This window comes from Aotus nancymaae, unplaced genomic scaffold (assembly GCF_030222135.1).
Source record: "Aotus nancymaae isolate 86718 unplaced genomic scaffold, 86718_ANA_hifiasm-v0.15.2.pri h1tg000155l, whole genome shotgun sequence".
NCBI lineage: Eukaryota > Metazoa > Chordata > Mammalia > Primates > Aotidae > Aotus > Aotus nancymaae.
The window spans coordinates 168,237-194,715 of record NW_026988570.1 but is presented as its reverse complement, the minus strand read 5'-3'; the positions used below and the strand labels follow the sequence as shown (position 1 = coordinate 194,715).

Here is a 26,479-nt window from a genome sequence, read left to right as displayed (position 1 = left end):
TATATTCATCTGTTAACAGAGTAGTCTTCAATCATAAAGCATTGAAATTTATCAAGTATCAATATAACCACAGTTTTAATAAAAGAAAATGTAAGCATAGTTTAACTAGTTAATCTTCAACTAATCTAAGCAATTATTTTTTTGCTTTAGTTTTCAGAGTGGCTTTAAAAAAATGTCAGAAACACTGTGTGTTGGCTAGAATTGTAAATTCCTTTCTGAACTTCTGAAGTGCTAGACTAAGAACGGAGTTTATAAACTTTTAAAAAGTAGTACTTAAAACAAATAAAAAATATAATACAGTGTTTTTAAAATTTAAAATTGCCACATGAGAAGAAAGGAGAGATCTAAAATTGACACTCTTCATTAAAATTGAAAGAGCTAGAGGAGCAAGATAAAAAAAACTCAAACCCTAGCAGAAGACAAGAAATAACTAAGATCAGAGCAGAACTGAAGGAGATAGAGACACAAAACTTAAAATTGATAAATAAATTAGTTTTTTTGATTAGTTATGCACTTTTTCTCAATTTTATAATTAGAAAGATCTAATACTTTGCTGCATTTAATTAAATACATAGTCTCATACTGGTATTTTGCCAGAGTAGTATTTTATTTATTTATTTATTTATTTATTTATTTATTTATTTAGAGACAGAGTCTCAGTCTGTCATCCAGGCTAGAGTGCAGTAGTGCAATCTTGGCTCACTGCAACCTCCTTTCACCTCCTGAGTTCAAGCAGTTTTCCTGCCTCAGCCTCCCAAGTAGCTGGGACTCAGGCGCACACCACCACATTCAGCTAGTTTTTGTATTTTTTGGTAGAGACAGGGTTTCACTTTGTTGGCCAGGCTCTTCTCAAACTCCTGACCTCAAGTAATCCACCTGCCTTGGCCTCCCAAAGTGCTGGGATTACAGGCATGAGCCACTGTGCCTGGCTAGAATAGCATTTTCATATCACATTTAAAAGGCACTAAGCTGGCCAGGTGCTGTGGCTCATGCCTGTAATCCCAGCACTTTGGGAGACTGAGGTGGTCAGATCATGAGGTCAGGAGTTCCAGACCAGCCTGGCCAACATAGTGAAACCAGTCTCTACTAAAAATACAAAAATTATCTGGGCATGGTGGCGTGCACCTCTAGTCGCAGCTACTCAGGAGGCTGAGGCAGGAGAATTGTTTGAATCTGGGAAATGGAGGTATGGTAAGCCAAGATTGTGCCATTGCACTCCAGCCTGGGCAACAGAGCGAGACTCCCTCTTAAAAAAAAAAAGAACTGAAGAGAGATCCAAGATGGCCGATTACTAACAGCTCAGGATTGTAGCTCCCAGTGAAAGCGCAGACAATGAGAGGACATCACACTTTCAGACGAATTTTTGTTGCTCACGGGCCAGGAGATTCCCAGCGGAGCAGCACCACGGGTCGCCAGCGCAACTTTTGTGGCCGGCGTGGCGGTTCCCCGGTGCAGAGTAAACGGGACTGGGTCCCCTTTTGGTCAACGTTTGGAGCTCCGGGAAGACAGAGTCACCTATTCAGCTGATTGAAAAAGGGACTCAAGAAGGAAGCCAGACCGGAGATTCCTGGGCAGAAAAGCACCATGAATCTTAATGCCACTGTTTTAGCCGGTGCAGTGGGTTGCTCAGATTCCGGCACTGGGAATCAACAAGTTGGACGTCCACTCAGAGACCTAATTTGAAAGTCGCTAATTACAAAGACAACAGGTGGATAAATTTACAATGATGGGAAGAAACCAGCATAAAAAGGCTGAGAATACCCATAATCAGAATGCCTGTCCCTCTACAGGGGATCACAGTTCCACATCAACAAGGGAACAAGGCCTGATGGAGAACGAATGCAGAGCGGAGATCCAAGATGGCTGATGATTAGCAGCTCGGGCACGTACCTCCCAGTGAAAGCGCAAAGAACGAGAGGACGCCACACTTTCAGACGAATATTAGTTGCTCACGGACCAGGAGATTCCCAGTGGAGGAGCTCCACGGGTCGCCAGGGCGACTCTCGTGGCCGGCGTGGCGGTTTTGCTGGTGCCTTAGCACGCCAGTTCTTGGTGCAGAGTCCGGAGATTCCCGGGCAGAAAAGCACCATCAATCTTAACACCGCTGTTTTGGCCGGCTCAGTGGATTGCTCAGATTTCGGCACAGGGAATCAACAAGTTGGACGTCAGAGACCCAGTTAGAAAGTCGGTAATTATAAAGACGACAGATGGACAAATATATAATGAAGGGAAGAAACCAGCGTAAAAAGGTAGAGAATACTCAAAATCAGAATGCCTCTCCCTCTACAGGGGATTGCAATTCCTCATCAGTAACGGAACAAGGCTTAATAGATTACACGTGTGTTCCAATAACAGAAGCAGGTTTCAAAACGTGGGTGATAAGAAACTTCTGTGAATTAAAAGAACTTGTTCTAACCCAATGCAAAGAAACTAAGAACCTTGAAAAAAGGTTTGACGAAATGTTAATGAGAATGGACAATTTAGAGAAGAATATAAGTGAATTGATGGAGCTGAAAAACACAACACGAGAACTTCGCGAAGCATGCACAAGTTTAAACAGTCGAATTGATCAAGCAGAAGGAAGGCTATCAGAAGTCGAGGACCAGCTCAGTGAAATGAAACGAGAAGACAAGAATGCAGAAAAAAGGATGAAAAGGAATGAGCAAAGTCTCCAGGAAATATGGGACTATGTGAAAAGACCTAATTTACGTTTGATAGGTGTACCTGAATGTGACGAAGAAAATGAATCCAAGTTGGAAAATACTCTTCAGGATATCATTCAGGAAAATTTTCCCAACCTGGCAAGGCAGGGTAATATTCAACTCCAGGTAATACAGAGAACACCACAAAGATATTCTTCAAGAAGACCAACCCCAAGGCACATAATCGCCAGATTTATTAGGGTTGAAATGAAGGAGAAAATACTAAGGGCAGCCAGAGAGAAAGGTCAGGTTACCCATAAAGGGAAACCTATCAGACTTACAGCAGATCTCTCAGCAGAAACCCTACAAGCCAGAAAAGAGTGGGGACCAATATTTAACATCCTTAAAGAAAAGAACTTGCAACCCAGAATTTCCTATCCAGCCAAACTAAACTTTATGAGCGAAGGAAAAATTAAATCCTTTGCGAACAAACAAGTACTTAGAGAGTTCACCACCACCAGGCCTGCTTTACAAGAGCTTCTGAAAGAAGCACTATACATATAAAGGAACAACCAATATCAGCCTTTCCAAAAATATATCAAAAAGCAAAGAACTTTAACACAATAAAAAATTTACATCAACTAATGGGCAAAACAGCCAGCTGGCATCAAACGCCGGTATTAAACTTATATATATTTTAATTGGATAAAAAGCCAAAACCCATCGGTATGCTGCATCCGGGCCCATCTTACATGCAACAATACACAAAGACTCAGAGAGAAGGAGGAAGATTTACCAATCAAACAGAGAGTAAAAATAAACAAATAAACAAAAAGCAGGAGATGCAATTCTCGCCTCTGATAAAGTAGACTTTAAAGCAACAAAGATCAAAAGAGGCGAGGAATGACATTACATAATGGCAAAAGAATCAATGTAACAAGAAGAGCTAACGATTCTATAGATCAACCAGACAGAAAATTAACAAGGACATCCAGGACTTGAACTCAGACCCAGAACAAGTAAACTTAATAAACATTTATAGAACTCTCCACTTCAAATACACAAAACATACATTACCACCTCACACCTATTCCAAAGGTGACTATATAATTGGAAGTAAATCACTCCTCAGTAATCGCATAGCATTTCATAGGTTTAAATTAAATATTGGTTGGCTGTTTGTTTGTTATCTTCTTCCCTTATTCCTTCCTGACTATATCATTAAGTATAATTATCAGTATAAAAGAGGTTTTCAATACCCATTACTAAATTGCATTCTAGCCTGGGCAAGAAAGCAATACTCCCATTCTCTCTCCCTCTTTCTTTTCCTTCTCCCTCCTCCCCATTCTCTCTCTCTCTTTCTCTTCCTTTTTCCTCCTTCCTATTCTCTCTCTCTCTTTCTCTTTAAAAAAAAAAAAAAAGAAAAGAAAAATACTGGAATACACATATTGAAGTAAAAAAGAAAAAAGATGAAAAACAGCATTATTTATTTAATTCTGAGAGGCTGATTATTTACTCTGTGAATAAAAAAAAAAAAAAAAAAGAGAACGAATGCATTCCAATAACAGAATTAGGCTTCAGAAGGTGGATAATAAGAAACTTCTGTGAGTTAAAAGAACAATGTTCTAGCCCAACGTAAAGAAACTAAGAACCTTGAAAAAAGGTTTGATGAAATCCTAACAAGAATAGACAATTTGGAGAGGAATATAAGTGAATTAATGGAACTGAAGAATACAATATGAGAACTCCACAAAGTATGCACAGGTTTAAACAGTCGAATTGATCAAGCAGAAGAAAGGATATCAGAGGTCGAAGACCAACTTAATGAAATGAAATGAGAAGACAAGATTAGAGAAGAAAGAGTCAAAAGGAATGAGCAAAGTCTCCAAGAAATGTGGGACTATGTGAAAAGACCTAATTTACGTTTGATAGGTGTACCTGAATGTCATGAAGAGAATGAATCCAAGCTGGAAAATATTCTTGAGGACATTATTCAGGAAAACTTTCCTAACCTAGTAAGGCAGGACAATACTCAACTCCAGGTAATACAGAGAACACCACAAAGATATTCCTCAAGTAGAGCAACCCCAAGACACATAATTGTTAGATTCACCAGAGTTGAAATGGAGAAAATTCTAAGGGCAGCTAGAGAGAAAGGTCAGGTTACTCATACAGGGAAGCCTATCAGACTCACAGCAGATCTCTCAGCAGAAACCCTACAAACTAGAAGAGAGTGGGGGTCAATAGTCAATATCCTCAAAGAGAAGAATTTTCAACTCAGAATCTCATATCCAGCCAAACTAAGCTTCATAAATGAAGGAAAAATAAAAATTTTCGTGAACAAGCAAGCACTCAGAGATTTCATCACCACCAGGCCTGCTTTACAAGAGCTTCTGAAAGAAGCACTATACACAGAAAGGAACAACCAGTATCAGTCATCCCAAAAACTTACCAAAAGGTAAAGAGTATCTCCATAATGAAGAATCTGTATCAACTAATGGGAAAAATAGCCAGCTAGTATTAAACAACAATATTAAACTCACACCCAAACTCACAAATATCAATATTAATACTAAATTTAAATGGATTAAATGCCCCAATCAAAGACACAGACAGGCAAATTGAATAAAAAGTCAAAACCCATTGGTACGCTGTATCCAGATCCATTTCATAAGCAAGGACATACTAAGGGTTAAAACAAAGGGTTGGTGGAAGACATACCAATCAAATGGAGAGCAAAAAAAAAAAAAATACAGGAGTTGTAACTTTCGTCTCTGACAAAATAGACTTTAAGAGTAACAAAGACTAAGAGAAACAAAGAAGGACATTACATAATGGTGAAAGGATCAATGCAACAACAGGAGTCAATGATCACAAATATATATGCACCCAATATAGGAACACCCAGATACATAAGACAAGTTCTTAATGACTTATAAAGAGATCTGGACTCCCGCACAATAATAGCAGGAGACTTTGACACCACATTGTTAATATTTGACGGATCAACGCGATAGAAAATTAACAGGGACATCTATGATTTGAACTCAGACCTGGAACAAGTAAACTCAGTGAATATTTATAGAATTCTCCACCTCAGGTCCATAGAACATACATTTTTCTCAGTATCACATTACACCTATTTTCAAAGTAACCACATAATTGGAAGTAAATCACTCTTCAGCATTTGCATAGCATTTCACAGACTTAAATAAAATATTGGTTGGCTGTTTATTATTTTCTTCGCTTATTCCTTCCTGTCTTCACTGTTAAGCACAATTATCGGTGTAAAAGAGGTTTTTAATACCTCTTTTTAGATTGCATTCCAGCCTGGGCAATAGAACAAGACTCCTGTTCTCTCTCCGCCTTTCTCTTTCTTTCTTTCTTCTCTTTTTCTCTTCCTCCCTCACTCCCTCTTTCCCTCCCTCTCTCCTTCCTTCCTTCCTTAAAAAAAAAAATTTTTTTTAATGCACTAAGCTAAAGATGAATTATGGTTTGGATTTTTCTAGATCCTTAAGTTGTAATTATGTGCAAATTTTCTTCCTTTATTATAAAAAATTTCAGAGGATACAATAGAGCTAATGAAAATAGTTCAGTGAATAGAGACAAACCTGAATACTGTCATTAAATAAATTTCTAGTACTAAAGTGTATTCTTTGTTTTCACATGCTTTAATAAGGAAGCAATAAAATTAAAAATGTTTATTGTAATAAACAGTTTCTAATGAGCAATTTATTCACTAGACGTTTTTCACTATTAGGGAAAGCTCTGTTTTTTCTGTTAGACCCTTGATATACACATTTTCTTTTTACAAAATTTTCCACACGTTCAGTTTTTTATTAAATATAATGTTATTCGAGAATTTTCCAGGGTTAGGAGAAATCACACGTTTTTCCACACTCCCCCACTCCAAGCTGTTTTACTATCTTTTCCTTATTTTCAAAAAGGCCTTTCATTTTCTGGAGGAAGAATTTAAGTATGATGATATATATTTTTACTTTTTCCTGTGTGTAAGATATTGAGACAAAGAACATAGAAAACAAAAGCTAAAGCACAAAGATTACAAGATTTAATTATTTCAGGGTAACATTTAGGCTTTTGAACTTAGTGTTAAGTAGTATCATAGGTAAGTACTAATCAAGTCAGAACTAATAACTGTCTTTTCTCCTTCTTTCTCCAAACTTGCTGAAGGGGAAAAGGATGTCCTCTGCTACTGTTAATTGCTACATATAATTGAAAAATCCTGATAATGATTGTCCATTTTCACTTAGCGTGGACATATATCAGGAAGCTACATGACATCAAAGAAGGGTCAACATAACAAAAAATTTAAAAGTAAAGAATATGATGAGTACAGTACTACCTACAGTGATGACAACTTCGGTAACTACAGTGATGACAACTTTGGTAACTACAGTCAGGAAACAGAGGAAGATTTTGCCAATCAGCTGAAACAATACAGACAAGCTAAAGAAGCCTCAACTACTGCTTTAGGGTCATCATTTTCTAAAGAATCAGGGAAAAAACAGAGAATGAAAGGAGTTCAGCAAGGTAAGTTTGAAATTACAGTCTGTCTTAGAATATGAGAACCTTATTAAAACAGGAAGCTATGGAGTAAAAACTTAGAAACTTCTTATCCCCTCTCAAGATTAGCTTATTCTTGTAGAATCTAAATTCATTTTCTTTTATTTTGTAGACCTTAAGAACAAAATCTACAAATATTTCAATCTGTATGATATATGAATATTTTAGTTGGAAAGATTCTAATAATTTAAAAATACATAAAAATTTAATACAACTTGTTTATGTTTTTCCCCTTGCTTCTATATGATATCAGTATACAGTTGTCTTGGCCACTGTATGTATGTATTGCTTTAAATTTAGAGCAGTAAGAAGAGAATTCTGGGGAGCTATTCTTTTATTAGGCTTTAAAATACAGCAGTCATTTTTGCTAAGCACATGTGCATGGACTATTAACATCCTTTAAAATTGGAGATAAAAACATAATCTAAAGACATTTTTACACTGATCACCTGTTTATCTGCAGTATTGAATTACAAGATCCTTGGAGAGACCAGGACAAGTTGCTAGCTGTTGACAATAAATGAAGAAACTATGTATGGGTCATGTAAGGCTCAAATCAGCCTTAACTATTGGCTAGTCAGTATGTCTGCTTCAGGAAAAATGGAGCAATATGAGACTGAAATGAAGTAGTGAGGAGCCACACTCTATAAAACTACCCTTTAATTATCGTTGCATACAGGAATCAGTTATGAGTAATTTCTATGACTTTATTTTTTTCTTGATTTTCTAGCAAAATGTCTTTGAAAAATATTAACGTAGGCTTTAGCTGAAATAAAGGGAAAAGAATTTTTCTGCATGTATGTTGTTGCACTGAGCAAGTTTGCTCCTATAGTCTAGATGTTGTGGTATCAGGGATCATCCCACTTGGAGAATAAGGGTAATGTAGAGAAGTCTTGCTCATCCCTTCCCACCTGGGGCTTTTCTTTTCAAGCTGCTACTTGTTTGTCCTCTTAAAGAACTGAGTACTGGCCAGGCCAAGTTGCTCACATCTAAAGTCCCAGCTACTCAGGAAGCTGAGGAGGGAGGATTGCTTCTGCCCAGCCAGGAGTTTGAGGTTACAGTGAGCTATGATCTCATCACTGTACTCCAGCCTGGTTGATAGAGTGAGACCCTGTCTCTAAAAAGAAAAACATGATTTTTGTAATTTGGGTATCTTTTTACATACTTTTAAATGCCAAGTTTTTCAAAATAAAAAAAAGTATAATTTTTCCTGGAGATATATGTGTATATATCTACTCAAAATTATCAGTGGAAATTTGATTTGCTATTAATTAACCACTGATATCTACAATGTCTTCCTTAAATATAGGAATATAATATTTGATTCTCTTAAAGACAAAAAAGCTTGTTAATGATCTTATGATAAGGAAAATTAAAAAGAATAAAACCTGATTTTGCTTCTCTAGCCATGTGGATCCTGGTTCCTTGCCTTCCTATGTTGTTAACGTCCCTTAAGAAACAGTACCAAGAAGATGTATTAAGATTTAATTTGTTTTCAGTGAATCTAGAAGGAAAAAAAGAATGCACTGTATGTTATAGACTATTAAAATGTGCTGTTCCTTATAAACTAATAAATTGACAGGTATGCTGTTTTTCTTTTAAATTTAAGTACGTTTTAACTTTTCTAGGTATTGAACAGAGGGTTAAAAGTTTTAATGTTGGTCGTGGACGTGGCTTGCCGAAGAAAATCAAACGAAAAGACCGTGGGGGAAGAACCAATAAAGGGCCTAATGTTTTTTCAGTATCGGATGACTTTCAAGAGGTACTGAGAATTTAGATATAAGGAAGGAGAAGGTTTTTCATCTTTTAATTTATTTGGTGGCAAAGCATTGTGATTTTAATGATACATTCCTAGTAAATGAAAAATTACCAGCTTAGATAAAATGAGGCATCTATAACCTCCAAAAAATAGTTGTTTATTAGTTGTGATACTAGTATAGAAGTACAAATTTAGGTGACTTTGAAATAAAATTGATGTGTTTGAAAGAACCTCAAAATAAAGTTGATAAGTTTGAAAGCAAAAATATATCCTCTATTAGTCTTCTTTTGTACTTTTCTTTTCTAAGAGTCATCTTCCCCAGATGGAATTGGCAATAAAATGTTAATAGCTCAATAAGTAGCGGGGACAAAAAGGGAGGCAGTGGTAAATTAACTTTCTTGTTAGAGCTGAAAGCATTAAAGAGAAGAAAGGGGGATATAAATAGTTGGAAAGGTGAACTTATGTATGTTACATGTGGTAGATATTCAATAAATTTATGTTAAATTGAGTTGAACGCTGAACATGAACATTTTAACCTTGTATCAGCTCCCTAAATTACAGTGGTCCAATTCCTGTATTCTACTGCTGTTCCAGTAAGATTTGATTGATTTATAGAGGCAAGGTTTTGTCATTAAATGCTGCAGCTTTAGCCAGGTGCAGTGGCTCATGCCTGTAATCCCAGCACTTTGGGAAGCCGAGTTGGGCAGATCACTTGAGGTCAGGAGTTCAAGACCAGCGTGGCCAACATGGAGAAACCACGTCTCTACAAAAATACAAAAATTTGCCAGGGATGGTGGTGCACATCTGTAGTCCCAGCTACTTGGGAGGCTGAGGCAGAAGAATCGCTTGAACCCAGGAGGCAGAGGTTGCAGTGAGCTGAGATATGGCTCCACTACACTCCAACCTGGGTGACAAAGTGAGATTCCATCTAAAAAATAATAAAAATAAAGCTGCAACTTTGAGTGAGAGCTAAGTATATAGCTAAGCTGTATACTATAATTTGAAAATACATGGTTGTCTGATCTCTCAGTTTAAAGATAATGGGCAGAGATTTCTTAATATGCACTCCTTAGTATACTGTTTTAAGGAGATGTTAACAGGTTGCAAAACCCAGCATATGTCATCTGCTTTTGGAGATTCTCAGTTGACGTTAATGTAGTAAAGCTTCTAAGCAGCTTAGGCAAAAAGAAGCCTATTTTACTTTGTTCATCCCATCAGTGACTCAACCACAAACTATTTTTTCCCTACACACCTACTGACATTCACTGAGCCACTCACTGTTCCATGGAACAACAGCTTTGGAATTATTATAGTTATTATTTTAGAATTTTGGGGTAACTAAAAACCTGCCCTGTCATCTTCTTAGATGTAGACCTTTAGAATATGCTGATTTTCCTAACCCAAACTAATACAAATGCTTTTTAAGTAGGCCTGCTCCTATACCCAGTTTTTATACCCTATACCTTTAAAAAATTAGCTTCCAGGAAAGTGTGACTTTCAGCAAGTTATACCTGTCTCTGGGCCGCAGTTTGCTTAATCTGCAAAATGAGGGCATAGTATTAAGGGTCCCTTCAAGTACAACATTTTAGATGTCTGTAGACCTGGGCTATACCTAAAAGATAATCATCTAACAGAAAAATCAAGATAAAAATACATTATTAATCACGTCAGCTTATTGGCTATCATGAGAGACATTTCTTACGATTCCAGAAGCAACTAGGAGTGCACCAGAGCCCAAGAAGGCAGTTCATGGTCAGGAATGGTCTGTAGGTGGCCCATCCAGAATAGTGTGAACATGCAGGCCAGAGTGGCCAACATAGATCCATCTCCATCCTAGGCCTTTCAGAGACTATGAGAGTCTTCAAAGCCAAATCAGTTCAGGAGTACCTTCAGATTCATCATAATTTTTTTTGAAAAATCAAGAGTTGTCACAGAAGGAAGCAAACTTCCACTGAATTTTAAAGGCTTCTTCATTTTATTGGCCATAATACTCTTAAATTGTTTTACTGTTTACCTATTATAGTTTTTGTAATAAATACTTTTTTCCTGGTAGATCCTTAAATTTCCTCTACCTAATACATATATTAATATATTATGCTATTGTGTCTTGTATCAATATATCTTCTAAAGTAAATTTTAAAACAAACAAGTACAGTAGGGTAGCTTGGTTTTTTTCTCCCTCCATCCTTGTAATGCAAAGAATATGGAGTTGCAAGGCACAGTTCCTGAGTTGTGTCTGTCTAGTAACTCACCATGTGACCTTTGGCAAGGCACTATCTTCTCTAATCATTCATTTTCATGTTTGTCCAATGAGGGTGATGAACTACATTACTTCTATGGTTCTTCCAGCTCTTATATTACTAGAGATTTTATGGGTAGAAAACATTTGTGAGTCTTCTTTAGACTCAAACTTAAAAGGTTTATCTTCGAGGCACTTAATTTTGCCCTAAAAATTTATTTGTTAAAGTTGCCTTAGATTTTCTATAGTACCTTGATTATGGTCAGGTTTCCCATAGCTGTGGACACTGTGTTACTTTGTACTCATTTAAATGGAACTAAACTAAAAAACAAAACACCTCTCCCCCTACAATCCTCTATTAAATACCTCCCCCCCCACAATCCTCTAATAAAACAGTGAAACATTATTTGAAAGTAATGTATACAGAAAGATTAAGTTATTAATGAAACGTAAGTACAACTTGCATTTTTCAGGGTGTGTGTGTGTGATTACCTAACTCTTTTACTTATTAATTTCAGAATTATATTCCTCAGGTTGGCTCATTGATTTTGCATAATGTACTCTCTTTGGCTGTTTATTTTGTTTTGTAACAGCCATGATTCCTTGTACAGAATGCCTGTGTGAGCTGGTCATTATATCCGCTTATTCTAAACAAATCTGTAAACATAAAAAATGTTTGTGAATCAAATTTGTATAGATTTGAGACACTTTAAATAATTGTATCAGTGTATATTATAACTAATTTCATTGTGTTTTTCTGGGGTAAATTAGGTATATTATATTTTTTAATGAACCTCTAGGATTATCTGTTTACTTGGTATTCTTGTACCTTTTTCAGAATTCTTACAGTAAAATGTGCTTTTAGCTGTGAGTGCTGAGGATCAGATTTCAGTGTAGACATCTATTGCCTCAATATTTGCTGTGAGGCAAGTTCTTGTTTTCATTGAACTTTATGCTCCATCTTTTAGCAAATTAAGAGAAAAGGGAAAACAAATCAAATCAGAAAAGTATATAGTCATTGAACTCCCATGTTGTATAGGGCACAATGCAGGTGCTTTAAAAATAATGTTGATTTTTTTAGAGTTGATGAATGTAACTCATTTAATTTAGCGTGGCTAAGCCTCATACTCTGTCTTGTTACACAATCTTATACTTAAAGCAGAAGTTGAATAGGGGACTCAGAAGAAGTGAGGAAAACAAGTAGGGCTATGAGATTTCTTTTCCTTAAATTTTCTTAATTTTTTTCTTAACTTTTAAAATTTAAAAGTTAAAGGTAATACATGCTCCCTGTTTATTTGCCCTTTTTTTCCCTCTAAAGAAAGTACAAAATAACCATACACACATAAAATCTCTAATCCTGCCATACAGAGACGTACACTGTAAAATATGGGGGTATATTCTTTTTGTCATTTTTTTTTGCTTCTATTATTGTAGGATTGGGATCAATTTTTTACTTCATAAAATATTGTAAACATGTTTTTTTAGACAGTCTCACTCTGTCACCCAGGCTAGAGTATAGTGGTGTGATCTCAGCTTACCGCAGCCTCAGTCTCCTGAGTTGCCAGGATTACAGAGGCATGTGCCACCACGCCCAGCTAATTTTTTGTATTTTTGGTGGAGACAGGGTTTCACTATGTTGGCCAGGCTGTTCTCAAACTCCGGGCTTCAAGGGATCCCAAAGTGTTGGGATTACAGGCGTGAGCCACCATGCCTGACTTGTAAACATTTTTTATGATTCAAAGTTGTTAATTTTTTAATGACTGCATAATATTCTACCACCAAAATATATTTGATGAGTCTTCTAGTTTTAGATGTGTGTAGAGTGTTTCTAGTTTTGCTGTTTGTTTTATTGTGTCAGTATTTCTGCAGTAATTGATTGTATGAATAAATCTTGGTGTGTCTCCCTGATAATTCTTTCAAAATAATCTGGAAAAGTACAAAATTGTTTGTCAAACAATATGAATATTTTAAAGTCTTTTATAGCATGCCTATCAATAATATATGAGTGCATATTTTATTGTACCTTTGCCCAAATTGAGAATTATTATGAATTTTCAACCTCTTTTATAATTTTATTTTAAAATAATTATGTATCTTCATTAAAATAGAAAGAAATAGGCTTTTTTTGCAACCACTAGTAGTGTAAGTAGATTACCAGATGCATATCTCTCTCCAAATAAATGAATAGCATCAGAATGTTTAATCTTGATTATTTTTTATAGTCAATATGTACTTTTTTCCAGATCAACTTAATTATACATTCTAACACCTATTAATATTTCATATGTTGCATTCAAATGAAATTTTTTTCTTGCAGTATAGTAAACCAGGGAAAAAATGGAAGGTTATGACTCAGGAATTTATTAATCAGCACACAGTGGAACACAAAGGAAAACAAATCTGTAAATACTTCCTGGAAGGGAGATGTATTAAGGTAAATTTATAGGGGTATCATTACTCATTTTAACTTCCAAAATAATCTGTAAAATTAAAGTCTTTGGGGGAATGGTTAGTTTTTTTCTCCTCTCAATGTGGCTGTAATAAAACTGGGTCTTTAAAATGTATCTTGTATGGAAACACTGTACATTAAAGCTCATTTAATTATGTTCTGGGACATAATATGTGTAACATAATTTGTTACACATAATGCTATGTGGCAAGTACTGTTCAAAGTACAGCTAATATTAAATGATTTAATCTTACAGTGACCTACAAAGTAGTTAATGTTATTATCCCCATTTTTTTCATGGCACTAAGAGGTTAAGTAAGTACCCATGGTAGCTCAACTGGAAATGGTGAGTGCTGGTTGAATTCAGACAGTATCCTCTGAGGTCTTGCTCACTGTGCTGCCTCAGTGCACATAGCTACATCCACTGTCTTGGGCAGGAATTCTAAGGGGTCTTTTGAGTTATTATTTGTTCATTATTAAAGACTGAAGATAATGATCATAATTTTACCATGAGACACCATGGAGAAAATTCAGTTGTTGTTTCTTTGTTTCTCTTTGTTTCTTATCTTTTTTCTTTCCCTTTTTTTTCTTTTTGTGAATAGGGAGATCAGTGTAAATTTGATCATGATGCAGAGTTGGAGAAAAGAAAAGAGATCTGCAAATTTTATTTACAAGGATATTGTACCAAAGGAGAGAACTGCATTTATATGCATAATATCCTTTATTTAAAATCTATGTTAAACAAAATGCGGGGATTTTAAAGCATCATTGAGGTTTTAAAAAATGATAAATACACCCTGGAAAGCCTAGTTTGGTTTTAAATTTAACACATTACATAAACCCAGTCTAGTCAGAATTTGTACTTCAAAAGAGCAAACTGACTTTTATTCTTTAGGAAAATGAGATAACTGCCCTTTGGAAACAATTCTGTGAAGTGAAGGTACTTTATATTTCATATAATCAGCTTAAAGTATTGCAAGAGATTGTGCTTCCTGAAGGAGTAGTTGGCAAAATATTTATTCCATAATTATTTTACTTAAGTTCATGAGTAATAAATTATCATTGTGAAAATTATAAAAGTCTTATAAAATCTTCCACTCAATGATAAATACTGTATATTCTTCCCCACTCTCCCTTGGGAAATATATACATTTAAATTGTGGTCCTGCTCCTACCCAAATTGGAATTTCACTATATGTAGTGTTCCTGTCCTTTTTTTTTTTAAATGTATTCTGCAATTTTCCATGTTAATTTCCCCTCAAATATCTATCAGGTTCCTCGCTACCACTTATGACTAATGAAGTTTTCCCCCATGGAATTGAAACTCTATCAGAGACAAAATTTTATATATATGCATTTTTTTCTGGACTTCATGTTTGGCTCCATGGATTTGTTCACCCTCATGTCAGTGTTGCTTTGCTGTGATTATTTCTGCCACAGCAGCACACTGTGATACTTGGTAGACTTTCATGTTTATTTTTCCAGATAGATTTTTAAATTCTGATGGCATGTTCAAAAAATGTGAAAAAAAGAAAGTGAATAAAATGGAAAATGAAAAATGCCTGTTATCTTAGATCTAAATGTCAGAAAATTGAACTATGCAATTACCAGAGGAATACATGATGAATTCCTTTATAACTCAGGAGAACAGATAAATTTCCTGTGTCTCAAAATCCAGAGGCAAAAAGGGAATAGATTGAAATTTTGACTCCATGAAAAAGCTTACAGTTGCAGAACAAATACATATAACATGAGCCAAACAAAAAAGATAATAAAGCGGGAAAGATTATGTGTAATTTATATGACTTAGGAAGAGGTAATACCCTTAATATATTAGTTTCTAAACATTAAGAATAAAAATGAGGCAAGAGATACAGATAATTCCAGAAAGGGAAATGTAGATAGTCCCAAAACATATAGAAAGATGTTCAATGTTCCTAATAAGTGGAATATAATTTAAGTTACACTGAGATAACATTTGCAGCTGTGTCAGGTTTACAAAAATAAAAAAACCATGACAGCAAAGTTTGTTAGTAAGGATGTGAGAAAACAGATAACATTCATACCTTGTTGCTGGCAATGTCAAAATGGTGCATTCCTATGGAGGAGAACTTGGCAATATCTGGCAAAATTACACATGCATTTACCCTTTAACCCAGCAATCCCACGTTTTGCAAATTCTTACCAATAGACCTGGGCAGTGATTACTGATGGCTGCTAAAATCATGAGGTGAAAAGTTAATTAGTAATTTTACAGTTGATGGATGAAACTGACAACACCTGAAAGAACTGATCAGTCTTAACATCACTAAAAAGAAACAACCAGATATTAAATGCCTTTTGTTATGATCCAGTAGAGTATTCAAATACCATCTATAACAAATATTAAAATTAACAAATAATACAAAAATAAAAGGGAAAGGGGAACTTCTCGAGATCAATAAAAGTAACTTGAGAGATATATTAACTAGTTTCAATTTGTGGATCATCTTTGTGTCCTGATCTGAATAAAGGAATTATAAAAACGTTTTTTAAAAGTCTGGAAAATTTGAATATTGACTGGGTACTAGTTGAAATTGACGCATTAATTTTGTCAGGTTGGTAATGAAGTCGTGATTGGTAAGAAAAAGTATTCCTGGCCAGACATGGTAGCTCACACTTGTAATCCTAACACTGGGACGCCGAAGTGGGAGGATTGCTTGAGGCCAGGAGTTTGAGACCAGACTGGGTAATATAGTGAGACACCCCTCCCACCCCCATCTCTATAAAAACTAATTTTAAGAGGAAAGGGTCCGGCCACAGTGGCTCATGCCTGTAATCGCAGCACTTGGGAGGCCAAGGCGGGTGGATCACCTGAAGTCAGGAGTTTGAGACCAGCCTGGCCAACATGGTGAAACCCCATCTCTACTAAAAATACAAAAATAAGCTGGGTGTGGTGGTGTGTGCCTGTAATCCCAGCTACTTGGGAGGCTGAGGCAGGAGAATCACTTGAACCTGGGAGATGGAGGTTGCAGTGAGCTAAGATGCTGCCACGGCACTCCAGCCTGGGTGATAGAGCAAGACTCCATCTCAAAAACAAAACAAAAAAAAGGAAAGAAACAGTATCCCTTATCTGTTCAAAATAGGTATGGAAATATTTACAGCAAATGATGAAAGTTGTTGAACCTATGAGGTCAGCATGAGAGGGAGTTCATTTTATTATTCTCTCTACTTTGGTATGGTGAATAACCTTCAAACAAACTTGAAAAACAATTCTAAGTAATGTCATCCTATAGAGATAACCATGTTTACGGTATGGCATAAAGTCTTTCAAACTTTTTCTATGCTACGGTATGTATGTATGAATGGATATGTATATGTTTATACACATAATTTTTTACGTAAATGAAATCTATAATGATTGTGAATATTTTACTTTTAAATTTAACATTTACATTAATTCATATGGACTGTATTTTAATATACTATGTGTTATAGGGACCTCATTTTTTTTCCAGATGATTAACTCATTGTCTCATTTTTACACAGTTCTGCTTCCATACTACTCTTATCTATTGTGGTATTTGATTATTCCCCTCTGTAAGAATATGTTTGATATTTGGTAAGGCATATATGCCTTCCTTCTTTATAAAAAATGTTGTAATAGTCTCAGGTGAGAAGTGATTTGGCAAATAAAAATAAAAACAAATAAGATGTTGTAATAAATTTGTCCTATTCAAGAAAAATAAATTTTTTTGGATTTGACATATTTCTTTAGAAAACAAATATTTTATTGAATTCTGTATCTGAAAGCTTTCAGTCTATTCTTACAGAGTTTTTGTTACATAGTCATGCTGTTTGTAAATAATAATTTTACTTCATTTACAGTATTTATACCTTTAATTTTAATTGTATTGGCTACATTTCCAGAAATATTAAATAGTAGTGATTGTGGCAGACATATACATGTTTTAATGATAATGCCTTTTTGTTTTAGCTTGTGGTTGCAGTTTTAAAGTAGGTTTTTAAAAATCAATTAAAGTATACTTTTATTTTACTAAGAGGATTTTTTAAATCTAAAAAGGGTTTTGAATTTTATCATTTTCCTTTTGCATCTGCCAAAATGATCATATTTTTTTTTTACCTTATCCATGTTTACAATAATAAATTTCCTAAACACATCCGACTGTTCCCTGAACACAAACCACCTGAGAGTGGTATATTTTTCACTGTACTTCTAGATTTAGTATTTTCTTTACAAGTTTGTCTCCAAAATCTTAAGATTAGTCTGTAGTTTATTATTGGGATATTTGCCTTTAACATAACATATTAAGCCTCTTAATTTTTGTTATAAGCTCTTCTTTTTTTTTTTTTTAATTTAAGACGGCGTTTCACTATGTTGGTCAGGCTGGTCTTGAACTCCCAACCTCAGGTGATTCGCCCGTCTTGGCCTCCAAAGTGCTTGGATTACAGGCATGAGCCACCACGCCCGGCCTATAAATATAAGCCCTTGCTACAAAATTTACATACTATTTTATTTCATTGTGGAAAGTAACAGAGCTTATGTAATTAAAATATAATAGTTTTTGCTATAATAGTTATAAATGGTGTTTTTTTTTTTCTATTAAAAAGTGGCTTTCAAGGCCGGGTGACGTGGCTCATGCCTGTAATCCCAGCACCTTGAGAGGCCAAGGTGGGCGGATCATTTGAGGTCAGGAGTTTGAGATCAGCCTGACCAACAAGGTGAAACCCCATCTCTACTAAAAATACAAAAAAATTAGGCATGGTGGCCCCCGCCTGTAATCCCAGCTACTTGGGAGTCTGAGGAAAATCACCTGAACCCAGGAAGCGGAGGTTGCAGTGAGCCCAGATTGTGCCACTGCAATCCAGTCTAGGCGACAGAACTAGACTCTGTCTCAAAAAAAAAAAAAAAAAAAAAAAGTGGCTTTTTAGTTTTAATAGAGAAAAAAGCTGTTTGAATGTTTTTGTATAATTATGTAACCTTAATAGAATAAAAAATAAGCTGATGTGATTATAGTAAATTCAGTATAATGTATTATAATACAGCCTTATTAATTCAGCAGAATTATGGTTGTGTATTAAGAACACTTAACATGAGTTCTACTACCCTAACAAAATTTTAAGCATACAATACAGTATTTTTGACTAGAGGTACAATGTTATATAGCAGATCTCTAGAACTTAACCATTTTGTCTAACAGTTGTGGGTTTTGGTTTAAAAAAATTAGAACTTGATTCTACTTGGTATTTTCCTTAATATTTTCATTTACATGAATTTCCATGCAAGTTCTATCATAGTGGAGCAAAATGTTACCAGGGGGACAACTGTAAATTTTCCCATGATGATCTGACTAAAGAAACAAAGAAACTTTTGGACAAAGTGAGTAATATTTTTGTACCTTGATTAGATCTCTCCACAAATACATTTGACTTGAATCATATTTTATAAATCACATTTTATGAAACTGCTGAAAAATTGAAGCTTTGTTTTATATTTTATTCTATTGGAGCAATATTATTTACCTTTTTGAACTTCATTCTGTTTATAAAAAATGAGGAGTTTGCTATCTCCAAACGATTTCAACTGTTTTTTCTCTTTTTCTTTTTCTTTCCCTTTTTCTCTTTCTTTCTCTTTCTTGCTTGCTTTTTCTTCTTTCTTTTTTTCCTTCTTTCACTCTCTCTTCTTTTTTTCTATTCTTTTTTTTTTTTGGGGAGGGTTTCACTATGTTGCTCAGGCTAAGTGTAGTGGCGCAATCGTGGCGCAATCTTGGCTCAGCTTACTGCATGCCCTGCTCTATGCCACCACCACCACCTCCCCCCCACCCCGCCCCCCGCCCTGTGCGTCCCAACCTGCCACCGGGGCCATCCTCCCACCTCAGTCTCCTGAGGCAGGCATTACCATGCCCAGTTAATTTCTGCATTTTTGATGGAGACAGAGGTTTATCTATGTTGCTCAGGCTGGTCTCTTGAATTCAAGAGGTCCACCTGCCTCAGCCTTCCAAAGTGTCGCGATTATAGGCGTGAGCCACTGTGACCAGCCCATTTCAACTTTAATGTAATGTTTTCTACTAACAAAACTTAAGTCTTCCTAGTTTTAAATGTGAGGAAAAGAGCTCGCTTTGAAATAGTAATCTTTGCCAATTATTTTTAGGTGTTGAATACTGATGAAGAACTCATAAATGAAGATGAAAGAGAATTAGAGGAACTTAGAAAGCGTGGCATAACTCCTCTTCCCAAACCACCTCCAGGGGTTGGGCTTCTGCCAACCCCTCCAGAGCATTTTCCCTTTTCTGATCCTGAAGACGATTTTCAGACAGATTTCTCTGATGATTTTAGGAAAATTCCATCTCTTTTTGAAATAGTTGTAAAACCTACCGTGGATTTAGCACATAAAATTGGGAGGAAGTAAGTGAAAACTTTCAAAATGACATCAACATTTTTTTGCCTGAAAACTATCATTAAGAAATTAAGACATATTACAAGCTAATCATGTAATTAAACTTGGGTAGAGATAGCACATATCTGGCATGCATTGCAGATGGCTGCTTTCCCCTTTGTTTTCCATTCCCACTCTCTGCTACTTGCCATCAGTGCTTTCCCATATGGAATCCTTATATGGCTTCTGAAACCTCTCAGCGTAGTAATCCTGAAGGACCCTGCCTGGTAGGTGGATTTGGCATTCTCGATTATGAGGCTGCATTGTCATTGATAATGCCTTCAGATTGTGGGAAATAGTCCTCCACATATTTGGTTCTTTGTGAAGAGCAATTCCTTCGACTATTTGAGGAAGACTTCTGGATCCAGATTTTCATTTTCTACCACCACCATTCCAGCCCAGCTGCCTGTCCCCTAGGGTCTGTGCATCTGGTCCCTAAGTCACATTGTTGAGTATTTGTTTAGCCTTGACAACTCAGGAAAGGAAGGAAGTCTCAGTCAATGAGGAGCAAGAAATTTATAGCAAATACCACAATTCATTTGAACCATTAAAAGTATTTCTAATGTCAAGAAGATAAATATGTCCACTATTTTGCTAATATTACATATTGTATTGTATCCTGGTCAATGAAATAAGAGAAAGAGAAAAGTTATAAAGATTAGAAGTGTAGTGGCAGCCTCATTATTTGGGAAGTTTCCCTGAACCCAAAGGAATCAACAGATGAAACTATTGGAAATAATAATTAAATTAGCAAGAGATCAAGAAAGAAGAGCAACATTCTAAAACTGAAGGTCTTTTTATATGCCGACAATAACCAATTACAAATTGTCATAAAAAGTTGTATGTTTATATAGTAGATTCTAATTTTATTGTAAAAGGTTATATATGCCTTTAAAAAATGACTAGTAGAAGAGAACCAATCAAAAATTTTATATCTGGGTAGTGGGATTAGGGGTGATTCTTTCTTATCTTTGTACTTTTCTGTATTTTTCAAAAAAGTAAGTTTTAGAACAGCTAACAGTAAGCAGGTGGGCTACAATGACAGTAAGAGGTCTATTTCGTGTTTCTACCTATAGACGATATGGAACAAATTGCTTCTTAAGCACACAGTATTCTATTCTGATATAAAAAAATACTTAACCAATATCTGTTTAGAAGTGTTAACATTCTCATCTCTTTTTCTTTGAACTAAGAAATGTTATTTTTTGTCTACAGGCCACCAGCTTTTTATAACAGTGCCTCACCACCAGGACCACAATTTCAGGGAAGCAGCCCACACCCTCAACATATCTATAGTTCTGGGTCAAGTCCAGGTCCTGGACCTAACATGTCTCAAGGACACAGTAGTCCTGTGATGCACTCAGGCTCCCCTGGACATCACCCATGTGCAGGACCTCCTGGTCTACCAGTGCCACAGAGCCCACCTTTACCACCTGGTCCACCTGAAATTGTAGGTCCTCAAAATCAAGCTGGAGTACTTGTTCAACCAGACGCAACTTTGACACCACCAAGCATGGGTGGGGCTTACAACTCGCCAGGCTTTCCAGGACATGTGATGAAAGTACCCAGAGAGAATCACTGTTCTCCAGGTTCATCATACCAGCAAAGTCCTGGTGAAATGCAGCTCAACACCAATTATGAATCCCTGCAAAACCCAACTGAGTTTTATGATAATTACTATGCACAGCATTCTGTACATAATTTTCAGCCACCCAATAACTCTGGTGGTAAGTTTACTTTTTGAAATAATTTATTCATAATTTAAAATACAGTCCTATTTTTCCTTAAAAGCATGATAGAAATGTATGTTTTAAGTAACGCTAAGTAAAATTGGTAAGATTGAAATCTTAAAATGTTTTCACTTGGCGAAACTTTTGGAACAATAGAACTTTAGATAACTTTTAGAAATCCTTTAAAATGACGTAATTTGATAATCCAGTGTGCCTATTATGAAAGCTTTTATTTCTTATGACACTGGTAGAGTTTTGTGCTCACTCAATGTCTGTCTCTCCCCATGTTATACATGTAGATGGGATATGGCATGGTGAATTTGCCCAGCAGCAGCCTCCTGTTGTTCAAGACTCACCTAATCATGGAAGTGGGTCTGATGGCAGCAGCACCAGGACAGGCCATGGCCCTCTGCCTGTACCAGGCCTCCTCCCTGCAGTACAAAGAGCTCTTTTTGTCCGACTTACTCAGAGATACCAAGAAGATGAAGAACAATCCAGCACCCAACATCATAGGGCACCAAGCAGGGAAGAAGGTGTGTTAGAAGTTATTAATAGCATCTTACCTATTTGGATGGGTTAAAATTTAAAAATGACCGAGGTGGGTGGATCACCTGAGGTCAGGAGTTTGAGACCAGCCTGGCCAACATGGTGAAATCCCATCTCTACTAAAAATACAAAAAATAGCCAGTTGTGCTGGCATGTGCCTGTAGTACCAGCTACTCAGGAGGCTGAGGCAGCAGAATTGCCTAAACCTGGGAGAGGGAGGTTGCAATGAGCTGAGATTGCACCACTGCACTCCAGCCAGGGCAACAGAGCAAGACTCTGAAAAAAATAATAATGATTAAAAATGAGCTCTGTCTTGTATTTCCAATTTATCTTGTAGCCACTATCTTCTTGTGATTGATTGTGGCTTCAGTTAATTGTGTTAATAATTAATTGCAAAAGGTTTGACTTGAAGCAGTGAAAAGATCTGAAGCTAGAGTTTAAGGTTGTGCAGACTTGCAAGCAATTAAGCTTTTTGCTATTGCTTTCAGTTTGAGGATTTTAAATTCTAGCCCAATTTCAAAATGATTCAGTTATTAGAGACATTTTTGTGGCATAGGCTATATACTTAAGGATCTGCTATAATATTAAGAAATATTTTTAAATATAAAAAGATTATATGGAAACTAAGTATACCTTATTATTTTTGATATTGGAAAGTATACAACAGTTAGTTAATTCAGTAATAGGTGAGAAAAGTTTAAAGCATCCAATTCTGTTTATGAATGATGTTTGGCCACTCTTAAAAATGACATTTATGAAAGATTATGTAAAACTATATAACACTACAAGCCATTATATGAACATTTAAAAATATATATCTATAATATTTTAATTATTACTTTTTGTGGGTACATATATTTATGGGGTACATGAAATATTTTGATACAGGCATGCAATGCATAATAATCACATCAGGGTAAATGAGAGTATCCATCACCTTAAGCATTTATCCTCTGTGTTACAAACAATCCAGTTATAGCCTTTTAGTTTTTTTTTAACATACAGTTAAATTATTATTGATTATATGTTGTGCTATCAAATACTAGGTCTTATTCATTCTTTTTAACTTTTTGTTCACATTAACTATCCCCACTTCCTCTCTATCTGCCAGCTACCCTTCTCAGTCTCTAGTAACCATCCTTCTGCTCTCTATGTCCATGAGTTCAATTGCTTTAATTTTTAGCTCCCCCAAATAAGTGAGAACATGAGAATTTTGTCTTTCTGTGCCTGGCTTATTTCACTTAACATAATGACCTCCAGTTCCTTGTTGTTGCAAATGAACAGGATCTCATTCTTTTTATGGCTGAATAGTACTCCATTGTGTATATGTGCCACATTTTCTTTATCCATTGTCTATTTTTTTGTTTTGTTTTGTTTTAAGATGGAGTCTTGGCTAGGCATGGTGGCTCATGCCTGTAATCCCAGCACTTGGGGAGGGTGAGGCGTCTGGATCACGAGATCAGAAGTTCAAGACCAGCCTGGCCAACATAGTAAAACCCCGTCTATACCAAAAATACAAAAAAATTAGCTGGGCATGGTCGCATGCACCTGTAATCCCAGCTACATGGGAGGCTTAGTCAGCAGAATTGCTTGAACCAGGACCCAGGAGGCAGAGGTTGGAAAAAAAAAAAAAAAAGAGTCTCACTCTGTTGCCCAGGTTGGAGTTCAGTGGCACAGTCTCAGCTGACTGCAACCTCCACCCCCTAGGTTCAAGTGATTCTTGTGCCTCAGCCTCCCGAGTAGCTGGGATTAGAGGTGTGCACCACCAAGCCCACCTAATTTTTTTTTTTTTTTTTTGAGATGGAGTCTCACCTTGTCACCAGGCTGGAGTGCAGTGGCTTGATCTTGGCTCACTGCAACCTCCAACTCCCTGGTGCAAATAATTCTCCTGCCTCAGCATCCTGAGTAGCTGGGATTATAGGCATGCACCACCATGCCCAGCTAATTTTTGTATTTTTAGCAGAGACGAGGTTTCACCACGTTGGCCAGGATGATCACCATCTCCTGACCTTATGATCCACCCACCTTGGCCTCCCAAAGTGCTGGGATTACAGATGTGAGCCACTGCACCTGACCATTGTCTGTTGGTGGACACTTAGGTTGCTTCCAAATCTTGGCTATTATGAATAGTGCTGCAGTAAATGGGAGAGTACAGATATCTCTTTGATATACTGATTTTTTTTTCTTTTGGGTATATACCTTGCAGTGGGATTGCTGGATCAGATGGTAACTTTATTTTACAGGGTTGTAAATTTTATAGGTGCGTAAATTTTATTTACAGGCGTGACAGGAGTCTAGTTTTACTTTTCTGCATATGGATATCCAGTTTTTCCAGCACCATTTATTGAAGAGATTGTTCTTTCCCCAGTGTATGTTTTTGGCACCTTTGTCGAAAATCAGTTCACTGTAGGTGTATGGGTTTGTTTCTGGGTTCTCTGTTCTGTTCCGTTGGTCTACGTTTCTTTTTCTTTTTTTGTTAGTTTGGGGTTTTTTTTGTTTTTTTTCTTGAGACAAGGTCTCACTCTGCTGCACAGGCTGTAGTGCAGTGATACAATCTCAGTTCACCACTACCTCCATCTCCTGGTTTTGAGCAATTCCGGCCTCCCAAGTCTGTGCCTCCTGAGTAGCTGGGACTACAGGTGCACACCACCATGCTCAGCTGATTTTTTTGTATTTTTAGTAGAGACAGTTTTTCCATCTTGGCCAGGTTGGTCTCAAACGCCTGGCCTCAAGTAATCTGCCTGCATCAGCCTCCCAAAGTGCTGGGATTACAGGTGTGAGCCACCGCGCCCAGCTTGTGTATCTGTTTTTATGCCAGTACAATGCTGTTTTACTTACTATATAGCTCATCAAATTATAGTATAATTTGACATCAGGTAATGTGATTCCTCTATTTTTGTTCTTTTTGCTCAGGATAGGTTTGGCTATTCTGAGTCCTTTGTGGTTCCATATAAATTTTAGGATTTTTTTTTATATCTGTGAAGAACGTCATATGCATTTTGATTGGAATTGCATTGAATCTATAGATTGCTTTGGGTAGTATAGACATTTTAACAATACTGATTCTTCCAATCCCTGAACATGGAATATCTTTTCAATTTTCGGTGTTCTCTTCGGTTTCTTGCTTCAATGTTTATGAACATTTTTTGTTACATTTTCAAAGAAGGTATTATTAATTCTTCGTTTACCTAACATCACAGGAGAATGAAGGATTCCTAGTAAGTGAATTTCCTGTATAATTTAAATTATAAACAATTTAATAATTTTAAATGATTGTTAAAAAACAATCATTTAATAGTAATTGTTCAGTAAAATCTTACAGTTTTATGTTTTCATAAGCAAGGAGATTAAAACTTTTAGATAATATAAAATTTTATACTATAATATATAATTGTAAATGTTCTATGAGAGTTGTTGGCCCTGATACAGAAATATTTTGAACAACTAGGTTTACTTGTTTGTTTGTTTGTTTTTTATTGCATTTTAGGTTTTGGGGTACATGTGAAAAACATGCAAGGTTGTTGCATAGGTGCATATGTGGCAGTATGATTTGCTGCCTCCCTCCCCTTCACCTATATCTGGCATTTCTCCCCATGCTATCCCTCCCCAACTCCCCACCCCCTCGCTGTCCCCCCACAACAGACCCCCGTGTATAGTGCTTCCCTCCGTGTGTCCATGTGTTCTCCTTGTTCAACACCCACCTATGAGTGAGAACATGTGGTGTTTGATTTTGTGTTCTTGTGTCAGTTTGCTGAGAATGATGTTTTCCAGGTTCATCCATGTCCCTACGAAGGATGTGAACTCCTCGTTTTTAATGGCTGCATAATATTCCATGGTGTATATGTGCCACATTTTTCCTGTCCAGTCTATCATCGATGGGCATTTGGGCTGGTTCCAGGTCTTTGCTATTGTAAACTGTGCTGCAATGAACATTCGTGTGCATGTGTCCTTATAGTAGAACGATTTATAATCCTTTGGATATATGCCCAGTAATGGGATTGCTGGGTCAAATGGAATTTCTATTTCTAGGTCCTTGAGGAATCGCCACACTGTTTTCCATAGTGGTTGAACTAATTTACACTCCCACCAACAGT

The 26,479-nt window shown here is 36.3% G+C and overlaps 1 protein-coding gene across 1 annotated transcript in view; it reads left to right on the top strand.

The window, feature by feature from the left end:
- ZC3H6 (zinc finger CCCH-type containing 6) overlaps nucleotides 1-26,479 on the top strand; it is a 48,557-nt gene that overhangs the window by 10,032 nt on the left and 12,046 nt on the right. Inside the window, exons 3-10 of the mRNA XM_064371656.1 lie at nucleotides 6,914-7,193; nucleotides 8,855-8,988; nucleotides 13,542-13,658; nucleotides 14,276-14,389; nucleotides 18,946-19,053; nucleotides 19,825-20,078; nucleotides 21,325-21,836; nucleotides 22,139-22,372. Coding sequence (XP_064227726.1) covers nucleotides 6,938-7,193; nucleotides 8,855-8,988; nucleotides 13,542-13,658; nucleotides 14,276-14,389; nucleotides 18,946-19,053; nucleotides 19,825-20,078; nucleotides 21,325-21,836; nucleotides 22,139-22,372 — 1,729 coding nt within the window. The 5' untranslated portion in view covers nucleotides 6,914-6,937. The remainder of the gene's footprint in view (nucleotides 1-6,913; nucleotides 7,194-8,854; nucleotides 8,989-13,541; nucleotides 13,659-14,275; nucleotides 14,390-18,945; nucleotides 19,054-19,824; nucleotides 20,079-21,324; nucleotides 21,837-22,138; nucleotides 22,373-26,479) is intronic.